Here is a 12500-nt window from a genome sequence, read left to right as displayed (position 1 = left end):
CCCACTAAGCGCAAACCAGATGGGGAATGGAATGTTGCTGCAGAATGCTGTGTTAGCCATGCTGGTTAATTGTGCCTTGAATTCTAAATAAATCACCGACCTTGTCATCAGCAAAGCAGCCCCACACCTCTTCCTCCATGCTTCACAGTAGGAACCACACATGCATAGGAACCACACAGGAACCTCACAAAGATACAGCTGTGACAGATTTCCACTGGTCTAATGTCCATTGCTTGTGTTTCTTGGCCCAAGCAAGTCTCTTCTTATTATTAGTATCCTTTAGTGGTGGTTTCTTTGCAGAAATTAGACCATGAAGGCCTGATTCACACAGTCTCCTCTGAACAGTTGATGTTGAGATGTGTCTGTTACTTGAACTCTGTGAAGCATTTATCTTCTGAAGCTGGTAACTCTAATGAACTTATCCTCTGTAGCAGAGGTAACTCTGGGTCTTCCTTTCCTGTGGCGGTCCTCATGAGAGCCAGTTTCATCATAGCACTTGATGGTTTTTGCGATAGCACTTGAAGATACTTTTAAAGTTCTTGAAATGTTCCAGATTGACTGACCTCCATGTCTTAAAGGATTGATGGACTAACATTTCTCTTTGCTTATTCGAGCTGTTCTTGCCATAATATGGACTTGGTATTTTACCAAATAGGGCTACCTTCTGTATACCTTATCAAAATACAACTGATTGGCTAAAACGCATAAAGAAGGAAAGAAATTCCACAAATTAACCTTTAACAAGGAACACCTGTTATTTGAAATGCATTCCAAGTGGCTACCTAACGAAGCTGGTTGAGAGAATGCCAAGAGTGTGCAAAGCTGTCATCAAGGCAACGGGTGGCTAGTTTGATGAATCTGAAGTAATAATTACATTTTGATTCATTGAAAACATTTTTGATTACTACATGATTCCATATGTATTATTTCATATTTTTGTTGTCTTCACTATTGTTCTACAATTTGGCAAATCGTAAAAACAAATAAAAACCCTTGAATGAGTAGGTGTGTCCGAACTTTTGACTGTATTTGATTGTACTGTATGTATCTCAAGTTAGCCTAGTCTGCAACAGATTTTGATACTGCACTGGCATACAAAATGAGAGTAAGCAAATGAGAGTAAGCACTAAATTACACAGCAAAGATGTGAGGAGTTTGTAAGACAGGTGTTTGATAGAGTTGTGTGTGTGTGTGCGTGCGTGCGTGCGTGCGCGTGTGTGTGTGCGTGCAGTGCTGAGGCAGGAGCTCACCAGAGCTGAGTACCGGCACCTAAAATGTTATACTGTTTGAGCTCCTGTTCCTCTTATAGAATATAAGCTCATAAGTATTGTTGAGCTCCTGCACCTAAATATAAACAGTACCAGCACCCAAAATGAGTACCGGGAACCTATTTCAGTCCCAGTCAAGCTCTGTGTGTGTGTGTGTCTTTGCACTAACCTGACTCAGGTCATGTCTCCATGTCATCTGCCAGCTGAAGACGGACTCCAGAACACTTTGGGAAAAGAGAGAGCATCACTTTCGACACTTATAGTTACCTATTTGACAGTCATACTCAGTGGCCTACTTTGGAATTTACAACACAATCTCAAATTCAATTCAAATGTAACACTTCAATGAGTAAAAAGTCTGAGCAGTAGCATTTTCACGTGGCCCCCCGCAAGGTGACAGCGGGGACTGCGAGGCACTGGTGGGACGCCTTGAATGAAGAGTGAACTGTGCTGCCTGCATGCCAGCAGAGGACCTGCTAAATCCCCCCTTTTGACAAACCCCTTCCTCTGCTCCAACAGAGTTCCTCTGTGGAAATGGGAGAAACTTCCCGAAGGACAACCATCTCTGCAGCACTCTACCAATCAGGCCTTTATGGTAGAGTGGCCAGACAGAATACGCTCCTCATTAAAAGGCACATGACAGCCCGCTTGAAGTTTGCCAAAAGGCACATAAAGACTCTCAGACTATGAGAAACAAGATTCTCTGGTCTGATAAAACCAAGATCGAACTCTTTTAGCCTGAATGCCAAGCGTCATGTCTGGCGGAAGCCTGTCACCATCCCTACGGTGAAGCATGGTGGTGGCAGCATCATGCTGTGGTGAGGTTTTTCAGCAGCAAGGACTGGGAGACTAATCAGGATTGAGGCAAAGATGAATGGAGCAAAGTATAGAGAGATCCTTGATGAAAACCTGCTCCAGAGTGCTCAGGACCTCAGGACTGGAGTGAAGGTTCACTTTCCAACAGGACAACAACCCTAAACACACAGCCAAGATAATGCAGGAGTGCCTTTGGGACAAGTCTCTGAACGTCCTTGAGTGGCCCAGCCAGAGCCCGGACTTGAACCCGATAAAATATATCTGGAGAGACCTGAAAATAGCTGTGCAGCGACCTGACAGAGCTTGAGAGGATCTGCAGAGACAAATGGAAGAAACTCCCCAAATACAGGTGTGCCAAGCTGCTTGTAGAGTTTTCTTGGGTATGATGCTATGTTGTAATCGCTGCCAAAGGTGCTTCAACAAAGTACTGACTAAAGGGTCTGAATACTTATGTAAATGTTATATTTCCGTTTTTATATTTTTATTACATTTGCAAAAAATTCTAAAAACCTCTTTTTGCTTTGTCATTAGAAGGTATTGATGAATAGATTCATGAGAAGTATGTGGAATAAGTCAAGGGGTCTGAACTTTTCGAAGGCACTGTATATACAGTATCAGTCAAAAGTGCAACTTTGCAAGAGTTTGTCTTCATTTTTACTATTTTCTACATTGTAGAATAATAGTGAAGACATCAAAACTATGAAATAACACATATGGAATCATGTAGTAACTAAAAAAGTGTTAAACAAATCAAAATATATTTTCTATTTCAGATTCTTCAAAGTAGCCACCCTTTGCCTTGATGACAACTTTCACACTCTTGTCATTCTCTCAACCAGCTTCATGAGGGTGTCACTTGGAATGTATTTCAATTAACAGGGCTGCCTTGTTAAAAGTTAATTTGTGGATTATCTTTCCTTCTTAATGTGTTTGAGCCAATCAGTTGTGATGTGACAAGGCAGGATTAGTATACAGAAGATAACCCTGTTTGGTAAAAGACCAAGTCCATATTATGGCAAGAACAGCTCAAATAAGCAAAGAGAAACAACAGTCCGTCATTAATTTAAGACGTGAAGGTCAGTCAATTCAGAAAACCCGTGACGGGTAAAGGAAGACCCAGAGTTACCTCTGCTGCAGAGGATAAGTTCATTAGTTACCAGCCTCAAAAATTGCAGCCCAGATAAATGCTTCACAGAGTCCAAGTAACAGACACATCTCAACATCAGCTGTTCAGAGGAGACCTGTTCAGGCCTGGTCGAATTGCTGCAAAAAAACACAACTAAAGGATATTTGGGAACTCCTTCAAGACTGTTGGAAAATCAAACTGCCCTCCAGGACACCTACAGCACCCAATGTCACAGGAAGGCCAAAAATATCTTAAAGTACAACAACTACCCGAGCCACTACTTCTTCACCCCGCTATCATCCAGAAGACGAGGTCAGTATAGGTGCATCAAAGCTGGGACCTATAGACTGAAAAACAGCTTCCATCTCAAGTTCACCAGACTGTTAAATAGTCAACAGTAACACCTTAGAGGCTGCTGCCCTATATACATAGACTTTAAGTCACTGGCCACTATAACAATGGAACATTAATAATGTTTACATATTTTACATTACTCATCTCAAATGTATATACTGTATTATATTCTATTCTACTGCATTGTAATCTATGCCACTCTGACATTGCTCGTCCAAATATGTTTACATTCTTAATTCCATTCCTTTACTTTAGATTTGTGTGTATTGTGTGTATTGTTGTGAAATTGTTTGATATTGTTTGAAATTGTTAGATATTATTGCACAAGCACAAGCATTTCACTACACCCACAATAACATCTGCTAAACACGTGTATGTGACCAATCCAATTTGATTTTTATTATTATTCTTTTAATGCTTGTTTATTTTTCTTTTCAAGGGGTTTGAGATTCTTTCTGTAATGAAAAGAGCTATAGAAGCTGAACACATTATTATTATTATGATGAGGTTGAGGAAGAAATTTGAGTTTCAAAACTTATGTCCTGTCATAAAAAATACAAAAATACGGCATATGACCTGTACATACTGTTTGCCATCTGGGAGGCCCGCTCTCCGAGGGGACTCCAAAGCTTGTCGGCCCTCCCGCCTTACATTCACGGAAATGTAATGGAAAACATGAATGTAACGTTTCACCTGTCAGAGTAGAACCCGTAGCGTAAAATATCACTGGTCACATCTTCCAAGAACTGTAGATATTTCCCCTCCTCTTCCTCCTCATCCCCCTCTTTCTCCTCTCCCTCCCTAGGGAATATGAATAGAATTCCACACAATCAATACAGTGGATTGGAAATCTGTACATTTTCAGTATTCATGTACATTGATATCAGCTTAATGTAACGGGATACAACTCAGTGTCTTCTACTGTCTATCAGGTGTCTTAACTTCAATACTTCAATACTCAATACCTCTTTCTGCTATGGGCATTAGCAGCTCTTCCATGCATGTCTGGGCTACATACACTATTACATTACATAACTGTGTAAATGATTCATTAATGACATAGTAATTACTTATTATCTAACCTGCCAGCTTGATCGGCTCCTGTGTTTGTCGCACTGTATTTCATAGACCACTGTGCAGGATACTAGAAAGGGTAGAAGGGCATTAATGATGATGGTGCTATGCCGGTATGCCACAATGCTATGTCTGGATCATTGACCTTATATCAACATGGGGTCAATCAAGCTCATAAGGTGGTGTGTGTGGTTATGTAACGTAACATATTACGCAACGGTAACATAAAACACAGGTGCTTCCTTGTTGACCTGACCTTGTGACCATGGCAACTACCCCCAGAGGTATTCTGTGATGAAGTGGGATGCGTCTTCCTGTCAAGAGGGAGAGGAGGAAATAGACAGATGGAAAACAGATGGAGATAATGAAGATGACGGGGGGGGGGGCTAATCATCATTGTCAGGAGAGTCAGGACAGATGCCTGCACAGGAATAGTGATGAGCCATTGAGAAAACCAACAGGTACCAACAAGTTCCGTCTGTTTACGTGTTTATGATTGAAAGGGAGTGTGTGTTTCCTTAATCCCTCACATTTAAAAAAAATCCTCTGGGTCTGTGTGAAGGAGTGGCCTTCACTAAAGACATTTCAACGCGTAATTATTCCAAGTATTTTTTAGAGCAAGATATGTTTGTGTATGTCCTTATTTCATTGTCATTTATCAAACAATCCATTTACTAAATATTTTCCATCGTTTTCAACCAATTGCGATCAGGTGTTCATTGTTAAGTTTCTTGTTTTCTATTGGTCCATCAAATGGAAGTGGTTCATTGACACAGGTGTTTCCGTACAGTAATTGGGTCACCTGCCATCTTAAAGAAGTTTTGCCAGATTGTTTGTCAGTGGAATGTCTTTTAACTACGGTGAGCCATGTCTGTGTTAGGTGCCAGTTTCATGTGGTTTTTAACTTGCTCTGCTACTGCAGTTCTAAATAAAGTACTTTGAACTGTTTTTATTCTCAGTCCTTTTTATTCATTTGAAGTGTTTAGCAGCTAGCTCTCTCTGTCTGCTTAGCATGAAGCTTATTACCCACTGCATGTAGATGATGGGCCTAATAACGACAACATGCTGCAAGCATTCTGGACTGGCATTTGCATTATGATAATAATTGTGCATGCATTTGTCTTTATTTCTCTTTCTCCCTCTTTTTTTCTCTCGCTCTTCCTTTTCCCTCTGTAATTAATGCATTCTACTGCCTCTAACTATTAGGATGACGGAACAATGTGTTTTTATTAGATATATTTTAACACTGCTGCTAGCGTTCAATACCTCTATAATTCAATGGACTCAGAGGGGTAAGGCATATGCTTGTTCTCTTTTATAATCATGGCTTATGTACATTTATATTTTACAGCAGCAATGGTCTCCTAAAAGCAGTTAGCATCACCTCTCAGTCTGTCCCTTCTTCTGGCCTGTCGGTGGGGTGTAGTAGCGATACTGAGACAGGAAGGAGTCATGCTGGTTCCTGTGGGTCCTGGGGGTGAAAGGTTGCTGGCCGACCCTGTGGAACACCCCTGGGTGTCTGTCCAGGACGTCCCCGCTGTAGGTCCTTTGAGCTGGGCTCTGGTAGGGCCCCTGGGCCTGTTGATGGTCCCTAGAGGTGAGGTAGCCAGGCTGGGGTGCCTACAGGGAGAAGAGGAGCGTCACTTTGTCTTGGAATAACTCATTCCTGAAATGTTTAATGTTATTTCATTACTGTATGTCATACCACTCTTTTTATATGGGGAAGGTCAGGGTGAAGTAGTTCCAGTCAGACAGGTTCTCATGGGTTTGTCTGGTCTAAGACATTTGTCAATTATGATGGTTTCATTCTATAGTAGGCTATAAATGAAATGATGTATACTGTACAGTAACACTTTAAAGGACACACCAAGGGTGGCCCGAGGGTGAGCTTTGAAGTGAACAAAAGTCGTTCTGTATAATCCTCACTATGGGGGCGGCAGCTTCCTCATCTATGTGGCCTGATACACAGGCAGAAAGATACTCACTCATTCTCTCTCTCACACACACACACACACACACACACACACACACACACACACACACACACACACACACACACACACACACACACACACACACACACTCACTCAGCAGAAGGTTTGTAGCGTGGAGCTATCTATGGAACCACAACCGTGCTCAATCAACGTGTTCAGCGTGGGTACCTATGATACCGTCAAACACTCGCTTGCATGGTTGAACGGTCACTGTCATCTGGTCAGCTCTGTTCGCACGGAACGCTGTATGGTCATTACATAGCACACTCAATTTGTCATGCTGAGTGTAAAGATGGCTACTAAGGTTGGATTCCAGTATGATGGTAACAACATTTTCTGAGCCTTTCTGACCCTAGAATGTCTGAAAGGACTAGTATGGCTGGCTACAAGTCATTGTTGTAAATGAGAATGTGTTCTCAACCGATATATAAAAATGAATTTCATTCAGGGAGGAAAATGATGGCAAGTATTCTCTCAGATCTGCAAGGGCGTAAGGACATCAAGGAAAGCAAGTTATCAGAACAGAATCAAGCCGACTCTCACAGTTGAGTCACTAAATCCCTTCAATCTAGTGGATGAGCTAACAGTCCCACAGGAAGACATAGAGAGAGAGAGGGATAGATGGATTGAGGGTGAGTAAGTGTGAGAGAGAAAGACCAGACCACTGCACAATCACAGCATTATCAAACTATAAAGTGATCATATTTGATTCAACACAGCTAACAGTGGAACTTCTTGATATGGTCTCTAAAAGACTAATAAAAAAGAAAGCGGATTGTTAGTCAGAACGAATAACAAGGATGACACCAGGAGAGAGGAGGGGAGAACTGCATCTCTTTTCCGTCTTTAATTTTAATTTCAACCTGCAACATTGAGCACTTCCCCTTCCATTCTGCATCGTCTGCATGGGACTTCAAGACGCTACCGTACTATAGGGAGATGATTGTGCAGGACACGTAATGATGCTGTTGCATGTTTTAATGTTGACCTCAGCGTACTGATGTGTGCTCAGGGACTTGGAAAGGGTTTGTGTGTGTGTGTGCGTGCGTGCGTGCGTGCGGGGACTTCGGGTTAAGAATAGTCAGCATATATACAGTGGGGAGAACAAGTATTTGATACACTGCCGATTTTGCAGGTTTTCCTACTTACAAAGCATGTAGAGGTCTGTAATTTTTATCATAGGTACACTTCAACTGTGAGAGACACAAAAATCCAGAAAATCACATTGTATGATTTTTAAGTAATTCATTTGCATTTTATTGCATGATAAGTATTTGATACATCAGAAAAGCAGAGCTTAATATTTAACACAGAAACCTTTGTTTGCAATTACAGAGATCATAAGTTTCCTGTAGTTCTTGACCAGGTTTGCACACACTGCAGCAGGGATTTTGGCCCACTCCTCCATACAGACCTTCTCCAGATCCTTCAGGTTTCGGGGCTGTCGCTGGGCAATACGGACTTTCAGCTCCCTCCAAAGATGTTCTATTGGGTTCGGGTCTGGAGACTGGCTAGGCCACTCCAGGACCTTGAGATGCTTCTTACGGAGCCACTCCTTAGTTGCCCTGGCTGTGTGTTTTGGATCGTTGTCATGCTGGAAGACCCATCCACGACCCATCTTCAATGCTCTTACTGAGGGAAGGAGGTTGTTGGCCAAGATCTTGCGATACATGGCCCCATCCATCCTCCCCTCAATACAGTGCAGTCGTCCTTTCCCCTTTGCAGAAAAACATCCCCAAAGAATGAAGCTTCCACCTCCATGCTTCACGGTTGGGATGGTGTTCTTCTTCTTCATCCTTCTTCTTCCTCCAAACACGACGAGTGGAGTTTAGACCAAAAAGCTCTATTTTTGTCTCATCAGACCACATGATCTTCTCCCATTCCTCCTCTGGATCATACTGATGGTCATTGGCAAACTTCAGACGGGCCTGGACATGCGCTTGCTTGAGCAGGGGGACCTTGCGTGTGCTGCAGGATTTTAATGCATGATGGTTTTCTTTGAGACTGTGGTCCTAGCTCTCTTCAGGTCATTGACCAGGTCCTGCCATGTAGTTCTGGGCTGATCCCTCACCTTCCTCATGATCATTGGTGAGATCTTGCATGGAGCCCCAGAACGAGGGTGATTGACCGTCATCTTGAACTTCTTCCATTTTCTAATAATTGCGGCAACAGTTGTTGCCTTCTCACCAAGCAGCTTGCCTATTGTCCTGTAGCCCATCCCAGCCTTGTGCAGGTCTACAATTTTATACCTGATGTCCTTACACAGCTCTCTGGTCTTGGCCATTGTGGAGAGGTTGGAGTCTGTTTGATTGAGTGTGTGGACAGGTGTCTTTTATACAGGTAATGAGTTCAAACAGGCGCAGTTAATACAGGTAATGAGTAGAGAACAGGAGGGCTTCTTAAAGAAAAACAAACAGGTCTGTGAGAGACGGAATTCTTACTGGTTGGTAGGTGATCAAATACTTATGTCATGCAATAAAATGCAAATGAATTACTTAAAAATCATACAATGTGATATTCTGGATTTTTGTTTTAGATTCCGTCTCTCACAGTTGAAGTGTACCTATGATAAAAATTACAGACCTCTACATGCTTTGTAAGTAGGAAAACCTGCAAAATCGGCAGTGTCTCAAATACTTGTTCTCCCCATTGTATTATAGGGAGATGAGATGCATTCACAGGACACACAGAGAATGCAATTACAGGTTCATCATTATGTCAGTATGTCAGCAGCCTATCTCTCTATGCTTCTCACCTATTCTCATTAAATGTACTTGTGTTTCCTTAACTCCAGCACCTGATTACTTTTACTTTGGCAGTGGATTTTGTTCAGACATCTGCAACAATGGAAATATTTTTCAGATTTTGCAACCTGTTTTGTTGCAAATTGGTAACAAACCAATTGGATTAATGAAAGAGAATCGCAACATGTGTAGAAATGTATCTCGCTTATGAAGTTCTTGTAACTGAAACGTCAATGAGATGTGAATGCACATTTTTGTGTCATACAGTTACACATCTGTAATAAAGTTAAGACTCACTTATTTGAACCATCAGTCGTCTACATTTAAAGCTAGTGACACTCACAGACTCCATAAGAATATGCAACAATATATGGTGTGTCACGACTTCCGCAGAAGTCGTCTCCTCTCCTTGTTTGGGCGCCGTTCGGCAGTCGACGTCACCGGCTTTCTAGCCATCTCCACTCCATATTTCATCTATCCATTTGTTTTGTCTTGTTCCCTACACACCTGGTTTTCATTCCCCAACCAATCCATATGTATTTATTCCTCTGTTCCCCATCGTGTCTTTGTGTAAGATTGTTTGTGTTACGTGTATTTTGGAATTGTGGATATTGTTACATGCATCACTTTTTGTCTATGTTCCGTGTTTGGGCACATTTTATGTTACTTTGTGCTGTCATTTTGGACGGGAATAAAAAGTGTGCCTGTTCACTACACTCTGCTCTCCTGCACCTGACTTCACCTCCAATACACACTCCTAACATGTGTACTGTACAGTGTATAGGAAACATTCCATATGCTCAATTTCAATCCCAACCAACTGATTGAAGGACACAAGAAGCAGATTGGAAGGGACTCTGCAGGGATTGGTGGATGACTGACATGAGATGAATGACGTAAAATGGCAATGTGCTTAATCCCCGAAGAGAACCCAAAGGTAAAGGGCTATAAATATATATATATATATATATATATATATATATATATATATATATATATATATATATATATATATATATATATTCTTGAAAATGTTTAGACCCAGCCAAGTAGGCAACACCTACAATTTATATTAAAATGCATCCCGTGATTGGATTGTTGGCATTGCATTCAGTGAGATTAGATGTTTCTGACTTGGTGTATACAGTTGAAGTCGGAAGTTTACATACACTTAGGTTGGAGTCATGAAAACTAGTTTTTCAACCACTCCACAAATTTCCTGTTAACAAACTATAATTTTGGCAAGTCAGTTAGGACATCTACTTTGTGCATGACACAAGCAATTTTGCCAACAATTGTTTACAGACAGATTATTTCACTTATAACTCACTATCACAATTCCAGTGGGTCAGAAGTTTACATGCACTAAGTTGACTGTGCCTTTTTAAAGAGCTTGGAAAATTCCAGAAAATTATGTTATGGCTTTAGAAGCTTCTGGTATGCTAACTGACATAATTTGAGTCAATTTGGAGGTGTACCTGTGGATGTACTTCAAGGCCTACCTTCAAACACAGTTCCTCTTTGCTTGACATCATGGGGAAATCAAAAGAAAGCCAAGAACTCAGAAAAAAAATTGTAGACCTCCACATGTCTTGTTCATCCTTGGGAGCAGTTTCCAAACGCCTGAAGGTACCACGTTCATCTGTCCAAACAATAGTACGCAAGTATAAACACCATGGGACCACGCAGCCGTCATACCACTCAGGAAGGAGATGCGTTCTGTCTCCTAGAGAATGTACTTTGGTGCGAAAAGTGCAAATCAATCCCATAACAACAGCAAAGGACCTTGTGAAGATGCTGGAGGAAACAGGTACAAAAGTATCTATAAACACATTAAAACAAGTCCTATATCAACATAACCTGAAAGACCAGCAAGCCACTGCTCCAAAACAGTCATAAAAAAGCCAGACTGCACAGCCAACTGCACATGGGGACAAAGATTGTACTTTTTGGAGAAATGTCCTCTCATCTGATGAAACAGAAATAGAACTGTTTGGCCATAATGACCATCATTATGTTTGGAGGAAAGAGGGGGATGCTTGCAAGCCGAAGAACACCATCCCAACTGTGAAGCACGGGGGTGGCAGCATCATGTTGTGGGGGTGCTTTGCTGCAGGAGGGACTGGTGCACTTCACAAATTAGAAGGCATCATGAGGGAGGAAAATTACGTGGATATTTTGAAGCAACATCTCAAGACATCAGTTAAAGCTTGGTCGCAAATGGGTCTTCCAAATGGACAATGACCCCAAGAATACTTCAAAAGTTGTGGCAAAAAAACGTGTTTGACCCAAGTTAAACAATTTAAAGGCAATGCTACTAAATACTAATTGAGTGTATGTAAACTTCTGACCCACTGGGAATGTGATTAAATAAATAAAAGCTGAAATAAATCATTCTCCCTACTACTATTCAGACATTTCACATTCTTAAAATAAAGTGGTGATCCTAACTGACCTAAGACAGGGAATTCTTACTAGGATTAAATGTCAGGAATCGTGAAAAACTGAGTTTAAATGTATTTGGCTAAGGTGTATGTCACCTTCGACTTCAACTGTACATGGCAAAGGGGTATTGGGACTGGATGGAGATCGGTCCATGGGAACCACTATTGTATTTATCTCGATGATGATGCATTTAGATAAAAACCAAATGTAATACCAGGTGTAGACATGATGCCTGCGGTCAACTTGGTCCATCGTGAACGATTTGAGAAGTTGTTTTGAAAAGCAGCTGTTAGCCAGGTCTGAGGATATCTGGGCCATACATGTCTGGTGTTAGATAAGGGACTAGACAGACAAGTCTCACCCTGAGAGCTGTGTGTACACTGGGATTGGCTGGGTTTGCATGGTGGTCATTCTGGTCTCCTGTCCTCTGTCTGGATCTCTCTCTCCTCTGCCAGTCACAGTCTGTGGCATAGACAACAACAATATTATTACATTTGACAGTTATCATACCAAATAGAAGTAATCTATTCACAATCATACTGAAGTGATGACCCAATCAACATATCATGAGCCAAGGTGTCCCAAGTATACTTGGGATAAGTGCACTCACATCAGTTCAGGGAATGTCACTCCCAAATGGCTGATTGCATAAAACGTAGGAATTACAAACGTGAAACAA

General features: G+C 41.5%; 1 protein-coding gene across 1 annotated transcript in view; it reads right to left on the bottom strand.

Moving 5' to 3' along the window:
- The window catches only part of LOC110522347 (spermatogenesis-associated protein 7), a 35152-nt gene that overhangs the window by 21934 nt on the left and 718 nt on the right, over positions 1 to 12500 (bottom strand). Inside the window, exons 2-7 of the mRNA XM_036975933.1 lie at positions 12183 to 12283; positions 6023 to 6258; positions 4895 to 4952; positions 4647 to 4708; positions 4258 to 4365; positions 1438 to 1492 (exon numbers count right to left, since the gene is read on the bottom strand). Coding sequence (XP_036831828.1) covers positions 1438 to 1492; positions 4258 to 4365; positions 4647 to 4708; positions 4895 to 4952; positions 6023 to 6258; positions 12183 to 12283 — 620 coding nt within the window. The remainder of the gene's footprint in view (positions 1 to 1437; positions 1493 to 4257; positions 4366 to 4646; positions 4709 to 4894; positions 4953 to 6022; positions 6259 to 12182; positions 12284 to 12500) is intronic.

Source organism: Oncorhynchus mykiss, chromosome 4 (genome assembly GCF_013265735.2).
Source record: "Oncorhynchus mykiss isolate Arlee chromosome 4, USDA_OmykA_1.1, whole genome shotgun sequence".
NCBI lineage: Eukaryota > Metazoa > Chordata > Actinopteri > Salmoniformes > Salmonidae > Oncorhynchus > Oncorhynchus mykiss.
This window is presented reverse-complemented; position numbering and strand designations above follow the sequence as displayed.